Here is a 16,770-nt window from a genome sequence, read left to right on the forward strand (position 1 = left end):
CTGTGTGACAACTGCTATTCAGCTGTGGAATTCACAGAATCACAGAATTGTAGGGGTTGGAAGGGACCTCTAGCGATCAAGTCCAACTCTCCTGCAAATTGGAAGTGGCTCAAGCCTGGGACTGTACCGTGCACGTGAAGCTGAAATACTGCCCAACGTGTGTTACATCAGGAGCCCACTCTTCTACCAGCTCCGCTAGACCTTGAAGAACTGCCTCAAAGAACCAGATTTTGCAGGCTTACATGCAAACCACAAAAGAACAAAGTAAAGTACAGCAACTTCAAGTTACTCATGCACATGGGAACCTTCAGACCACGTGAGGCTCTCCCAGCATCCCATAGTTTGAAGTGCTGCTTGGGTTTGTACGACCACATTCAGAAAGAGCAGGGAGATAGGTTTTTAGGACAGTTAAGAAATGTAGCAAAGCAGTAAAAATAACTGTTATCTTGGTACAAGCATACCGTAGCATTTGTCTGCATCAAAATAAAGAGAGGGGAAAAATTAAAAAAATCCAAAATATGGTTTAATCAAAATTCTGATCATTTTCTCATCTCAGTAAAAAAATAAAAAATAAAAACAGAACTTTGTTTCCAGTAGCAGAATTGTTCCACTTTGAAAATACATGCTTGAAAGAGGATGCATTCCTGTAAATTTCCCCACACCATTTCCAGTTGTAAACTATCAGCACAGATTAAATCCTGGATTGCCAACAAATGGAATTTAACCAGCTCCATCCTGATGTGACATTTTCCTGTTCGCTCAAGGTTTTTTCAGATTTTTCTAGGTAGTGGCCTTGGAAATTCCCTAAAGGAAAACTGACATTTAAAAAAAAATAAGCCAGAAAAATAAGCAAAATATCTTCATCATCTGAGAACAGAAATGACAAATTCATCACTAAGAACTACCACAAAGAGAGAAATATTTCCACAGAAAGTCTCGTAGGTTACTGTCAGACTCTTAAAAGAGCTCACTTAGATTGAGAGTCACACCACCACGATTGTAATGATACAATGTTAGAGATCTCTAATGACATGCATAATATTTATGCTAACAAAATACAAAATTCCCTGTAACATATTGTATCCTCGTGGGAATTCTAAAAAAGTATAATAAAATTGTTTAAAATGTTGTCTCTATTTTCTCCTTAAAATTTTAAACAATTCTCTAAATGAGGAATTCCCAAGACTTGTTTGATTCTTGACATGTATTTGCAAATATAAGAAAGTTAGATGTGTCTATACAAAATTATAGATTATTTTTCTCCACCCTCCACCATAAACTCAAAACAGAATGAAATTTGTTCATTAAGTACAGTACATAAACTAGTACAAAACAAAGACACACTCTGTTCTGTGCAATTCTGCTGTGTGCTGCAGATGTAGGAAAGGATCATTCTCCATTTTTGGTTCATGGAGAATAACAATTTCTGATATGGTAATAAGAATACTGAGGTCAGATATACCATCTATCTGAGGCAACTTGAAGGTTTCAGGATGTGTTTTAAAGACATACCACAACAGTTCCTCTTCATATAATCCAAATGTTAAAAGAATGGTGAACAGCTATTTCCACAAGGAGAATATTTCCTCAAGACAGTATTAGCAGGTATATCTACACCACCAAAATTACCTCAGTGTAATAGACTGTTCTTGTTGCTTCCGATATGATGCTATCGTGGCTGGCATTGCACATTACCCAGAAGACAGTGAGGCTCCTACACTGACAGATGACTGCAAACTCTGTCCTTTAACAGCAAAGGTATGATCTTACTGTACTTGCTGTGTAAACTGGAAAAGCAGGTGAGAAAGTGGTAAAAATTTGATGATCATTCAGTCGATAAAACAAAACTCTCAGATGTGGGCCAATGCAGGAGTGGGATTTTAAGGAAGCATGAATTGCTCTTACCTCACAATAACAGCAGTTATCATATATGCAACTCCTCCAAAACATTCCTCAGTACCACCAATTTCTCAGGGTTGGCATGTGCATGCCCAAAAGTTACTTGCTGTAATGAAGCATTAAGGTCTCAAGCACTGATTTTTCTCAAAGACCAATTGATAAAAATAACAATATATTTAAATGAAGTAGAATCCTATGTGTTATTGATCCAACTGAAACTTTGTTGTTGCAAAGAGTTCAGCACCCCCTGTTTGTAACCTCTCAGTAGGACCTGAAGCACTCTTATAAATGCAGAGACTTACTTGTCACTCCCAACAATCAATATTTAGTGATCTCTAACCGTGGATTTTACAGATGAAATTCAAAAATGTCAAGTAGAGAGAGCTGAAACAGCATTTTTGGCAGGCATCTGGAAAAGAAGCTACTGTAGAGGTTCAGAGAAAAGCCCACATGGATAGTGACTGAGAGGCATCAGATCAATTGAATGTGTTTCATACAGTTTAATGACACACACATATATGCAGCAGTGCTGATGTTGCAGAAATGATGACAGTGACTGCAGAAGCTCACGCTGCACAGCACACAGAAGCCATTCCCTACATGTTAGACTCACCCTGTTGGGTACAGAAGCCAGAAATAAGCAGAGGACTTCCAACATCGTTCACTTAGAACTGTGCACGCTGTATTTATACCACTTCTTCATTCGACCAGTCACCAGTGCTAAGAAGCTATGCTCCTAGATTTAGTTATCTAAGATCGTGCCTGTGAACATGCCTCAGTGGAGATGCTAACTCTTTTCTCTATATCGCAGTCAGTGTGCAGGATCAAAAGGGAGAATCACTCCACATTTCACAGGCAGTATTCTGGAAGGAACGCTTTCGGAAATGAAAGGGTAGTCCATTGTCCAGGTTCAATCTGTCCTTGGTCTTTTTGCCAAGGCTGCAGGCAAATACATCAACTATTGTCAGTTATAATCCTGTAACTTCTCATGCAGCCATTTTTCCATTGGGAATTGGACAAAGACCAACTCAATGCTCATAATTATTTCTTACATATGGCCTATTTCTTCACAGAACACTGAAGCTATTCATTTGGGAGAGCATTTATATAGTTCAGACCTCAGTTGTTCAGGAGATAAACATCCCATTATGAAGGCTACAATCCAAAGTTCAAAGAACACAGAAGTACTGTCAGCACTGGAAGAAAACATGGGGAAGCATGGAGGGTTGAAGGCTATCAACAGAGGTTCTGCTTTTATTATGTTGAGTTGAAAGTGAAGACAACACATCACAGATCAAAGTAACATAGAGATGGACCACAGAGGGGGAGATGGCAGAAGCTGAAGTACAGACATTGAGGGAAGTAAGTGAAATCAGTAAATGGGAACAAAAGTCTTCCTAACTGGATGCTGAAAAACCAGAAGAAGGTAGTATCAGGAAATCTAGGGAGAGCAATCCTTCAAGTATGTGTCTGTACATTCTAAAAATCAAATTCTCTCAACACCAATATATGCCTTATTGCAAACATAAAAATAATAATAAACCAAGCCATTCAACCTGTCTTTTTTAATTAAACTTTTAAGAGAACAGCAAATAGCCTTTCTCACAGCATAAAATATGAGCAAGAAAGGGTTTTTTAGGGTGACTACATCTGTCAACTGTGCTTAGGATGGTTGTATTGGGGCAGAGGAATAAATGGAGCATTTGTTATCTGGATCTAATTTCAGGATCATCTTTTATAAACTGTTGTCAGCAGTCAAGTACAGTGAATGCAATTACTACTTTTGGAGGCAGTTTAGTACAGCTTACCCTGATAGCTTCCCCTGAGAAGGGTTTACAAGACACTATATTTTACAGAATGGTTGTTAAATTAACAACTGTAACTTCAGATCCATTTTAAGAAGTAGTGTCAGAGCATTAATAAGTTAAGAATAATTATTTTAATAAACACAGTCACTGATTAATATTCCCAACAAAAAATATTTTTTGTCAAGCTACACCCAGATGATTACTATAAAACAAAAACTAAATCCATAAGAAATATCTACCATGAAAAAGCAACTCAGAATATATACAACCATGAGAGGTTTTTACAAATTCTTTATGTGCTTCAATTGGGAGTGACAAAAACATGACGTACTCCACAGGCCACACCATAAATCTGAAATCTATTTCAGTTTCCTTCCCTGCCTACAGAAAGTACTATTTTGTACACTACATTCCATTTCATGCCTTCAATTTACAATACTACCTAATTAATAACATCACTACAAAAAAATAGCATTTAACATATTACTGAAGAAGATCTCACTAAGTCTTAAGTCTCTCAGCACCATACTATTGACACAAAAAGCACAGTAAAAAAAGTACAGATAACTAAAAGCTATGATAAAAAAATCATGGACAACACTTTATAAAGATTAACAGTTAGACCTTAGTTAGATTTGTTCTGCACCACACACTATAACACAAGCCAGAAACTTCACCTTCTACTTCAGAAGAGCTCAGGAAAAAAACACCTGGGGGAATATTGGTGTAATATTTGCTAGGCATTAAGAAAGCCAAAAACAAGAGCACACCTGCTATAGTCAGGCAATCCAAAGCATCACAGAAACTGCAGCTAAGTTCACTCAGACGTTACCGAATAGTTAAAAATGAGTTGACAACTGCGTTGGGAAGATTTTGATCAATTAAAGGAATATGTGAATCTTCATTTGATCCAAATATTTTAAACAAGTGAGGAACAGCCAAAGCATAAGTAAGTATGTAAACTGAGACACTGCCTCAGGGATCAACATTATAATTATTATTCAGGTCTGTGATTGATTAGAATTGTAACTGTAGTGCAGAAAGTCAGAAAGGGAAGTAAAGCAGGGCTTCAAGTTTTTTGCTTTTTCCTCATATTACCAAGAACAACAAAGTGAGCAATCTTCTAATTTGAAGATTTAAGATCCTGAAGGAACTTTGACTGTCAAAATCTCCCCCAGTCCTTCTAAAACAGGAACAGTAGCAGGTGGGTGCTCTAACACCATTTTAATAAACTCTCAAGCTTTCAACTATTCAATTAAATATTCTCTTCAGAATACTAGCAAAAGACTCCACTGGGACTCCACTCTGAGTCTTAAAGACATAATGGCAGGAACACCGCAAATTAAAAGTCTTGTGATGGTGCTCTAAGCTCCACTTCCTCTAATTGTGATTATTTGATAACAAACTTACAACTCAGTCATTGCTTATCTGCATGCATGTGTACCTTACTCTTTGCTGTATTTTGGATATGCATAAACATGCAAAAGTACTTCTCTGTTTTGTCTTCAGAAAAAGGTGACATTAAAAGAAAGAACAAGCTATCAGTGAGTAAAACCACATTTGTGATACCTTTCTAGTATCATAGCATGTAGTTCTGCAAGGCATTTAGGCACACATTTGATTTCAAGCACATTAATTTTACCTTAAATAAAAAGCAAAAGCACTCTAAAAGTATCTGTCTGCCTGTCACTGTCAACTGCATAGAAAGTCTGCAAGATTAACAGAGCAAGACCTTAATTTTTAAGAGCCTGAAATAAGGTAAGGAGGGTTGAGGTCTCAGTATTTACCTGTTTGCTTGAGTAGACTTACTCTGTCACAGTATTTACTTTTCCTCCTCATTATTAGTTATGTGCCTACAGCTTGAACTTGGAATGGGAGAATACTGAGCAAAACGTCAAAAGTAAATCTCAAGTTCAAACCAATTCTGAGATTAGGGTTTAACTGACTGAACACAGATATGAAAATGTCTGTGAAGTGAAAAACAAACAAACCATATGAGCCCTACTAAATCCTCATCCATTCACCAAATAAAATTATCCCTTCCTGATCATGAGACCTGAAATCATTTTGACCTTAGTCTTCTGTTTCCCTCGTTTCCTCACAAGGGATTTTGGAGTCACCATTCCAAGAGGTACCAGTGTAAAGAGAAATACAGTCTTTCCTACTGAGAAATCCTTTAACTAGAATTTCAGCACAAAGTTGGTCTCTAAGGAGTCCCACAGGAAAAGGACATTCAGTCAACATCCCTACCCTGAAAGAAAGTGATTTCTCAGAAGTTTACTCAACCCATAAAAGATTAAGTGACTATCAGCAGCTCCTCCAAAGAAGCTAGCAAAGACTCAGAGGAAACAGTGGTTTGGATCAGTTTAGAATAGTTTTGTGGGCGCTACATAATGTTCTGAAGATGACATTCAAGTTTTGGTTGCAAATATGAAGGGCTACACAGCAAAGCAATTTACAGACTCTAGGCTGCAACCTTATTCTATGTTTTGCAAAGACCACGATGGGTGCAAGCAGCTCATTTCCTGGGAGCACAAAGTATCAGGGAATGCTATACTCCTCAATAGTGTATTTTATCAGAAAGAGCAACATGACTCAGAGAGATCAGACCAAGGTGTGCTAGGCTAGTGAGGATACTCTGGCATAAAACTTTATCAGCTTATACATGACTCTCTCCCAGTTCTAGAAGAGGTAAAAAGGTTTGCAGCCGAATCCCCAACAAAGTAGCAGCAACGCCTCATAGAGATTTTTTTTTCCTTTGTTATTCTCCTCTTGCTATTAACTAAATTGAAAGCCAATTTAAAAACTATATATATAGTTTTTAATAATAATAATAACAGTCCTATCTATCATCAGTATAAGTAAATAGTTACTACTGACCAAAAAACAATTATATTTAGACACATATATATTGTAGCCCCCAATGTATATTTATAGCAACATGTTTTCAGCTGGTGTAAAATTGCAGAGCATAACTAATTTCTTTGGATCAGTGCCCAATTAAGGCAGCTGAGAATCCAGCCCTGTGGCTTGAAAGCTACATTTACGGCTTTCACTGTGAGCTATTTGCCTATCACCTGCTGAACAAATACAGGTGTTCGTGTTACTATCATCATACTATTTCCTATTACACTGTTTTTGCTGTCTCCACCTTTTTAGGCCATGTTATCAATATTTTTCTGTCTATCTTGAAGATCTTGCTGGATGATAGAGGAACCAGAAGGATCCCTGAGGCAAAAGCAGACTCTGGACATTATTCTCAAATTGCGTGTATGCAAAGGATCATGAAATCTCTTCCCTTATGGACTCATGAAAAAGGAGAATTTGCAATGTAAGCAGAGCCCCAGTTTCACCTGGCCAATCCCCTCAGATTAACAAGTTTCAGTGTCTCTTCATGACAGCATAATGTCACTGAATCAGCATGATACTTGTGGCAAGAATCTACATCATTATACTCACTCGAATTGGTTAAAAAAAAAAAAAAATGAGAACATGAAACAGATGAAAAAATATGGTATTGGAAGTTAAAATCACTTGTTCAAACATCCCTCCCAACTGCGCAGCTTTTATGTAGATGCAAGAAATGATCATACCTTAAACAACAGCTCACGCACTCACCTGCCCCAGATCTAAAGTGACATTGACTTCATTGTACTTTAAGCCCTTAGAAAGAGGAGGACTTTGCCACCAGCTCTCCGTTCCATCAATGGCATTAGTGATTGGGTGAGCTTTACTGGGATCACCAGCATTGCAGTAGTCACAAAACTGTCCCTGAAACACAGAAAATTAAAGAGGTTGTCTCAATCAAGATTGTACATGCTGCAGATGCGTGCTCTTGTTCACTGAGGTTCTGAATTGGAGCCCAGCCTAAAAATTGAGTTAAATCTTGCTTCTCTATGTATATAGTGTGCTTGTACAATGATTTCTCTTGCAATTAAAACTCATATTTATACCTTGAAATACAGAATGAAATTTCAGAAATCTCTTTAAAGCAAGCAATCAATCTTTTATTAATACATTTACTGATACTTTGTTGCTGAAATTATCTGTATTACATCTGCAGGCACTTCCACAGGAATGTAATGAAACAAAGACACTTATAGCTGGGATAACACCAACATAAAATTTACTCTCAATCCTCCTAAAAGACTGTGAAACATCAACGTATATACATGGACCAATAGTAACAAACCCATAAAAAATCATCTACAACTTCTGAATGTGTAAATTCATAGTTACAATTTTACAGCATGAAAAAATATATATCCATGTTACATATATAACACATTCTGAATCAGAAACTTGAAGAAATACACATCTATGGAAAGTGCTATGGATTACACAGAGTGTTCCCTTTAAGGACGATGAAAGAATCCCATTGTATCTTCATCTGCCAAAGTTACCACACAATTTTTAATCCACTATTAAAGCCACACTCCGGATATGCCCCGATAATCTCTCTTTGGTAGTTTCTAAAGCTCTTTATGCTGTTCCATACAATAATGATGAATAAACTTCAGGAAACTTAATTTTAATTTGGCATATTGGCTTCTCTCATAGCAGTATTTTTATCTTCAAGAAACTGCATTGTACAGTCTACTAAGATTAGTGCTGAAGAATCAAAATTAGCTATTAAGGAATCTTTTCACTGTCCAATTCACATCTTATTCCAGTCACTGGCTGTAGATAATTGATGTGAGAGAAACCGTGCCAGGCACAGATCTTTCTTTCTAGAACCTCAACAGAAAAATGACATTTTCATTAAATGCTACAATCCCCTTAGTTTACTTCAGCCAGACAGTCGCTTGAACAGTTCAGTCTGTGACGTGCTGACACTGCATTGGATTTGTGTTTTAAAGAAGGTAGTATGTCACATTTGAACCTTCTCCTTTTCTAACTGAACAAATTTTTAATAAGATGTGGTTGTTAAAAGGGTTTCCACAACCCTTGTTGTCTAGCCTTAAATATGCACCTGCCTTGGAAGTATTAACAAACTTCCATACAACTGTCATTGTTTTGTTTGCCACTGCTGTCGCACTAATCAGTGCAAATTAACTAGAGAGGTCACACTTGTCCACTTCTAACACAGGAATGAGAGCAGTAGTTCTGTCCTAATCCTGCTCTTCTGGCAAGCTCAGAATACGACACTGGTGCCAAAAGACACAACCACCATTAGCTGATCAGTTGATCTGAATCATTAATCTTGAGAATTCCTTGCAGTGCTTGAAGGGAGTTTATAAATAGGAGGGAAATCAAATTTTAACTCATTTTAATAGTGATAGGACAAGTGGGAATGGTTTTAAACTAGAAGAGGGGAGATTCAGTTTAGATTTTAGGAAGAAATTCTTCACTCGGAGGTTGGTGAGGCACTGGCACAGCTGCCCATAAGCTGTGGCGCCCCATCCCTGCAGGCGCTCAAGGCCAGGTTGGATGGGGCCCTGGGCACCTGAGCTGCTGGGTCACAGCCCTGCCTGTGGCACGGGGAGGGACTGGGTTTGAGGTCCCTTCCAACCCAAGCTTTCCCATGATTCTGTGAATTTGAAAAAGTTATTTAAAAATGTACTAAATCTGTATGCACATGGGCTGGCTAACCACGGCAATCAAGTTATAACACATTCCTCCTCTAACCATTAGAGAAGATTTGGATGATTTTTGTACAAACAACTGTAGTACGCCAGGACACTATGGGTTTCTAACATAGTTGACACCACATAGGCTGTGCTAGCTACAAGTAACACTGCCAGCTTCTGCAATGAGGCCAGAGAACATTGTGTCACAATCTGCAAAAGCAATACACTGAGAAATGAATCCAGGGACCAAAAACAGCAGTTGCCACCACATGAGTGCATTTTTATTGTTCAGATTTCCTGGTGAATGCATGCTTAGAGTTCTGATATAGGTAGTACACCACCACAAGCCTATCCTAAACAGTTTCATAGGACACATGAAACATCACCTTTACTTCACATTCACAATGCTCTGGCTGGAAATACACAGGAAACAGTTGCTGCCATGGCAGTTCCAGCCTTGATCCAGCCACAGCCTCAAGAAAGGCTGAATGAAAAGAAAGCAGTGAGGAGTATTCAATGGCAGAGTTACATTTACATACATCTACTCCGTATTTCAGTATACCAGAACACTTGATCTGAGCTCAAGATACTTTTTTTTTCTTTTTGAACACATAATTCAAAGCATTTCATTTCAACAACTGGAGTTTCAGTTATTTAAAGTACATTCCAGCAAACCTGCCAAAAAGACATTAAAAAAAAAAAAAAAGAAATGAAAGAAAGAAAGAAAGAATAAATGATTGGGCTGAGCAGCTTTCCCTGCTCTCCCCTAGCAATACCTGCAGGCATGCTCCCCCCAGCCTGCCTGCCACAGGACACATCTCCATCCAGGACCCTGGGCACCCAGCCACTGCTTGAATTTGGCTGCAGTTCAGCAGCCAGGCAGGTGTGCATCCGCTGGTGACCTCGTTACCCTCTTCCCCTCAGTTATCTCGCATGGAGGAGAGAAATGAAACTGCATAAAGCAGTTTGCTGAAATACTGAAAATGATGGAAAAGTCTCATCTGTATATAGTAAAAAGCTACGATGAAGGATTTGTTCACAAATACCTAGAGGAGCCATACCCACTGGCAAGGCAGGACAGGCATGCAACTAACTTTAACTCACACCCGCACACTGCTGTGGACAGACCTGCAGGCAAAGCTAGGCATGCCATTTATCTGCCAGAGCTGTTGAAATATTTTGCACTGCAGCACATTTGTTCACTCAGCACTGCTCTTATTAAGCTATTGTCCCTCTTGCCAACACTCTAAGTAACAGAAACACTGCTTTCCTCAGCATACATCCAGCACTGCCTCACAAGCCTCAGACTACACCTGGTGGCTGAACTAAGTTGCACCTGAAGGAGTGGCACACCTGAAGGGCTTCCAACAGCCTCTTAATGCTCTTCCAGGATTTGCTGGGGATGATGAGCTCCACTAAGGAATACAATAAATCATATAAAGAACCAAAAGACAAGATGAAAAGAAGAGGCCAATGCAAGAAACTTGAAAGGAACTTATAAACAGGTGAGGGATTGACTTTTTATGTGGTCTAACAGTGACAGAGCAAGGGGAGTGTCTTTAAACTCAAAGAAGGGAGACTTCAGTTAGATGTTAGGCAGAACATTTTCATTGAGAGGATGGTGAGGCACTGGAACAGGTTTATCAGACAAGCTATGGTGCCCCATTATCCCTGGAGGTGCTCAAGGCCAGGTTGGATGGGGCCCTGGGCAGCTGAGCTGCTGGGTGGCAGCTCTGCCTATGGCAGGGGTTGGAACTGGGTGGGCTTTAAGGCAATTCCAACCTAAGGCATTCTATAATTCTGTGAGAAGCAGCAGAAAAGAGGCTGAGCTGCTCTTTCTGCCTTATTTTAATTGCTTGTGTTGGTACCGTAACGGAGCTGTCTCTTCCCTCTTCTCACCTTCTTTCTGACTTCCCTGCTCATAGGCACAGCAGTGCCATCCATCTTTGGACAGACTCCAGAGGTGAGTGACTCAGGTGCACAGCACAACTTCAGTCTGAGACTGTCACAGCAGCCCCATCTCTGCCACCATACGTAAAAGCTGCCTGATCCTCCCTCAGACTGTTAAGAAACAACACACAAATGCTTATGCTGATCTAAATCCATCAACATAGGCTCAGCTTCTGCAACACTTTAATGTGCTTCTGTCCAATTTTCCACCAATAAAAAAACAAAACCAAGACTCTCGTATTTGTAGTGACTTTGAACTCACAAAGTGGAGGGGATTGATAATATGCACATTGTGCTGCTATCACATTTTCCATGGCTGGATTTCCCTGGCCTGGGGAAGGAATTTTCCAAGTTTTCTCAGACCACAACAACTACAGATATATTCACGTGCTGTACCTCAGTGGGGTTTTCTTAGAACTAGAGAGCAATGCAGCTGCATCCACATTTACATGAAGGCAGGAGGCACAGCAGGCTCGCACCAGCAGTCCTCCAGGGAATGGAATCAACCCTGACCCATAACTGCCCTCTAACCCAGGGCCTGCAACATCAAAATTTAACAAGAGGAACCCCCATCCTTTCACTCTCTTTCTACAGAAAGCAAACCCTCATTTCCAATGGGATGCAAGTACATAAGGGAATAAATACAAAAATAATCATGTCACAAACAGCAGACCATGCAGTTTCCCTATCACTGCACCTCAGCTGAAGTATTTACTACCTGCAGCCCAGCTTTGCTAATAGGTAAACTACGTTTCTCAGCCTGAGAGCACCTCAAAGCACTCCAAGCTTTTTGTGAGAGGCATTCTGCAGTTGCAAGGTACAAATGGAAGAGCTCTGGGAGGGCTGAGGCCAGCAGAGTTCTGACAGAGCTGATATAAAACATCACCCCAGTCCATCACAAAACTGACCTGCTGCTCGCTACCTGCCCTCCCACAGGCACGCTCACGCAAGGAGCTTTACCACAGTAAAAATGTATCTCCATTAACGCCTCTGGAGGAGTTCTGTCCCTTTGCAGGTGCAACCTGCCCTCACCCCTGAAGTGGGAGCCGGCCTGCCGTCGCCATCACCATTCCCCTGCCCGTCCCCACCCGTTACCTGTATGGCTCTCCCCAGCGGGGCTGCGGCCGGCCCCCCCACCAGCTTGCAGTACAGCTCCGGCCGCCCGCCGCCAGCCTCCTCCCCACAGGTGGCGGTCGCCGAGATGCCGGCCGTCTCGGCCAGGTTGAAGTAGGGCGGGTGGAGGCTGAGTCCGAGGGAGTCGGGGGGCTCCGTCTGCGCGGGGCACAGGGAGAAGAGCGGCGGGAGCAGAGCCCACAGGAGCCGGCAGCCCTGCGATGAGGTACCGTGAGCAAAGCGGCCCCGCGTCGCAGCCATCCTGAGTCGGGCTCTGCCCTCACCTCCCCCGGGGCGGCCGTATAGCTGAGGCGGGCGGAGGCCGGGGGCTGCCCGGCCGCGGTGTGTGGGGCGGGGAGAGGCGCGAACACACCCCCGCTGAGGCGAGGCGGCCGCGGGGAGCGCGGAGCTCCTCGGTAGGAGGCGAGGGCTCGGCATGGCAGCGGCTGCCAGGGCGAGCGAAAGGGTCTCTGGGCTGGTGGGGCTGTCTCAGGTGCGCGCCCCGCAGCCATATCGAGGTGATCCTCCCCCTCCTCGGGAAACGTATCGCTAACAGAGCGCAGAGACATCTCCGAGCATCCCACCCTCGCAAGCCGTGGCTTGTCTCACATAAAATTAAGGTTTTGCAGGCTTTCTCCTACAGTTTCAGTCAAGGTGTGCCCTGCTGCTGTCTGCAGGCTCTCGGGAAGGCACCTTGCCATCTCATTTAAGGTATTTGGCACAGGTTTTAGAAAACAAAGTCGGGGAAGGAGAAAGGGGCTAAAAAACAAACCATTCCCGTCAGCTTCACCACACTGCTATCCTCTTTCATACCCATTCCCATTCCCTCCCCCCTGCATGGTCACACGTCCACTGCTCAGATTTCTTAATAAAATTCATAGGATTCAGACACAAAGATACACATAGCTCTAATATTTTAATAGTGATTCATGTGAGTAGCAAAGGATTTCATAACTCATGAAAGCTATGCTGCATGTCACATAGCACTAGCAAGGGAGATCTATTTCAGGAAGTGCCAACCACAAGCTATTGATTTTGTCTGCAAGCAAATATCACCACCTCTTGCCCTGTGTCACTACAGCTTTAGCACACCATAGAAACATCTGTGGGAAACAATTTTTCTGTCCTCCATAGGAAATGTTGTGTGCTTCCACTGTAAATACATCAGACTTGGGTATTTTTTCCATAGATGCTTAAAAATATTCTCTTTTCCCAATTATGACTTGGGGGAAATGAAATTATCTTAATGCACATGCTTGCCATATAACTTCCCATGATACTTTGTACTTCATAAAAACTACGAGAATCACAGAATGCCAGGGGTTGGAAGGAATATCTGGGGATCATGAAGTCCAAATCCTTGCTAAAGCAAGCAGAACTGTAAAAACAATTAAGCAATATCATCTTTAAATATTCCATTAAATGAGATGCTAAACTATCAGATTAGATTTGCACTCACCTTTTAAAAATCTGTTAAACAGTAAGGTATCTAGAGTAAACCAGTTTTTAAAACATCTGAAAGTATCTAAGTAGCCTTTAAGTGCAGAGCACATGTGCCCTTCTATCTATTAATTTGCTGAGTATTTGTGTTTTCTATCATTATAGGAATAAAGAAAAAAAAAATCGAACGAAAGCTGAACAGAGCACATTCCTGGTAGAAAATAAATGTTTAAGTACTTTAAGGAAAAAAAAATACTATGAAGTACTTCATTAAGAGGAGCTGGTGAAGATTAAAATTATGCAGATTACAAAATCATCGTACTCAGAGTAGCCAGATAATCACAGAATCATCGAATGGCCTGGGTTGAAAAGGATCACACTGATCATCAACCCCCCTGCTATGTGCAGGGTCGCCAACCACCAGAGCAGGCTGCCCAGAGCCACATCCAGCCTGGCCTTGAATGCCTCCAGGGATGGGGCATCCACAGCCTCCTTGGGCAACCTGTTCCAGTGCGTCACCACCCTCTGTGTGAAAAACTTCCTCCTAATACCTAGCCTAAACCTCTCCTGTCTCAGTTTAATACCATCCCCCTTTGTCCTATCCAAGCTGGCCATTTAGCTAGCATGCTTTGAAAGATGTTACCTCTGTATATAACTAGCAAGCCATCAAATATTGTTTCCTCTTCATTCACAAATAAACTTTTGGCTTTACACAACATTTGGGGAAATTAGTTTACACCTGTGGTGCGATTGTTGATTATATTGACAACAATTCTTTTGATATGAATGTTTTAAATTGAAAAAACCAGCATTAATTACAGAGATTGTATGTAGTATTTCTTAATTTTGAACATTAAACTCTTCTTTGTCACCCCTGTCTCTCTGTACTCTTGGAAATAAGCATTTGGGAAGGTATTTCCTGAAAACTATTACCTTAGAATAAGCAAAGCACAGACCAGGTGTTTCAGATGTTTGATGAATCTTAAAGCAAAACAAAACAAATAGTGAGTGTTCTCAGGCCCATATAATCTCTACATCAGGGAAGGAATAGAGTGTGAAGAGCTATCCCTGAAGAATGGCCATAAGTGAGTTAAAAACCTATGGTTGATAGTTAGAGACTGAGGCAACAAAGGGAGCCTTTTTGGTTGGCATTTACTACAGGCCAGCTGATCAAGCAGAGCCTGTTGATGAAGAGACCTGAGAGGCCTCTCAATATCTAAAGAGGTGCTATGAGAAATAAGAGGACAGACTCTTTCGCAAGGTCTGTTGTGATGGGACAAGGAGAAATAGCTTCAAACCAAAAGAGAAGAGGTTTAGATTGGATATAAGGGAAAAAGTTTTGTAGAATAAGTGTGTTGAGGCACTGGAACAGGTTGCCCAGAGAAGTGGTGGATGCTCATCCCAGGAGATACTCAAGGTCAGGCTGGATGGGGCTCTGAGCAACTTGATGTAGCTGTAGGAGTCCTTGTTCACTGCAGGGGAGTTGGATCAGATGATCTTTAAGGGTCCCTTCCCTCCCACGGTATTTTTATTCCCCATAGACTTTAACTGCAGCTATGAATATCTGCAGCAACATCAGTTATTAATTAGGTAGTATGCATAGAGTTTGAATGTCCACAGACACAAAGCACCTGAATACAGGCTCCCTGGCTTCTTTCTAGCTGGGCAGATGGAAGATAGGTAAACAGTTAACTTCCAGCTGAGTCATAAAATCAACATATACAGAGGATAAGTAGGGAAAGGAAATGGAAATGATAGCTGATCTGTATACAGTAACATAAGTGGTAAAACTTCAGGAAGGCAAAGTTCCAACACTGAGTGAGGAAGAATGAAAAAATAAGGAATAATATACCTGTACAGATGTTAACATACAGGTAAATTTTAAGCTCAGCTGCTTGAGTGCTGAAATGTATTTGCACAAAAGGGAAAATAGTACACTGGTGCATATGCTGGACTGAAAATTACTCTTAGCTTATAGTTGTAGACTTTTCATTGAGCTCTTCGATGTGTCACAATCTTTGTGACTAAAAGCATTGATTTACTGTGAGTAACTGAGAAAGAGGAAATAAAAGAGCAAATGTATTGAAATACTCAAATGAACATCTGTGGAAATTATTTTGTATTCAAGTAAAATGCCAGCTTCTAACATCAGTTAGGAAGTCCACGTGAAGAAAGCATTTAATAATGCACTTGTGATTTCTGGCATCTTGGTGTTCTTACAGTGGCTTATACCAGCAAATTTTGATATTGAATAGTCGTAAAAATATCCTAAAAGCAGAAGAACCACAGAGCTAACAGGAAAATTCAAGATTGTTTATTCCTGAAAGGATGAACGCACACAGTTATGAACATGTTGTGTAAACTATTTCTATTATTAGACAAACTTTTCCTTTTTCAGGTTCAGATTTGTAAATTCCCCATACTATTTTTAAAAGGTTTGTAGGATACATAAATATTCAACCTAATTTGCCTGAGAAGCTATGGAATTTGTTTCTGGAGTTGTTTCTTCTATTTCTCTTGTTATCACTCTCCCTTTCTAAAGGTATTTCTTAAAATAAAGAGTAACTCAAAATATATTGTTTACATGACAAGTTTTAGCAGAATTGGCCTGTACTTTTGTAAATATTATACAAGCAACAGCAAGAAAAAAAAAACACACGTAGCAGGTTATACTGCAGTTTAGAAAAGGGGAAATCAATATAAAAAATAGGCCAGATGGAAATTATTTTATTGACTGTTTTAGTTGTTGATGATGGTTTAAATGTGTTTGTCTGAACAAGAAAAACTTAAACCAAGCCCATTATTGTGTAGCACTTTATTTGTAGGATGTTTATAATGCCCGCCTTATACCGTAAGGAAGTAAGTTTCTATTAGGTTCTTCTAAAATTTGAGTATTTCACAGGTATCTCCAGCACACTCAAATTTCAAGATTTCTCGGTCTGCTAAAAATAATAAAATCAGGTAATGTGAAATATACAACAAAGTTTAGA

At 40.5% G+C, this 16,770-nt stretch overlaps 1 protein-coding gene across 4 annotated transcripts in view; it reads right to left on the minus strand.

Moving 5' to 3' along the window:
- The window catches only part of LAMA3 (laminin subunit alpha 3), a 112,747-nt gene extending 100,046 nt beyond the window's left edge, over positions 1-12,701 (minus strand). For 3 of the 4 annotated variants that reach the window (XM_048940781.1, XM_048940779.1, XM_048940778.1), the window contains exons 1-2: positions 12,323-12,700; positions 7,326-7,478 (exon numbers count right to left, since the gene is read on the minus strand). In XM_048940781.1, the coding sequence (XP_048796738.1) occupies positions 7,326-7,478; positions 12,323-12,601 (432 nt within the window). In that variant the 5' untranslated portion in view covers positions 12,602-12,700. Of the gene's footprint in view, positions 1-7,325; positions 7,479-12,322 lie in introns of all 4 variants that reach the window. The other variant, XM_048940780.1, reaches the window with a different exon arrangement.
- Positions 12,702-16,770: the final 4,069 nt, after the last annotated feature.

Source organism: Lagopus muta, chromosome 3, assembly GCF_023343835.1.
Source record: "Lagopus muta isolate bLagMut1 chromosome 3, bLagMut1 primary, whole genome shotgun sequence".
NCBI lineage: Eukaryota > Metazoa > Chordata > Aves > Galliformes > Phasianidae > Lagopus > Lagopus muta.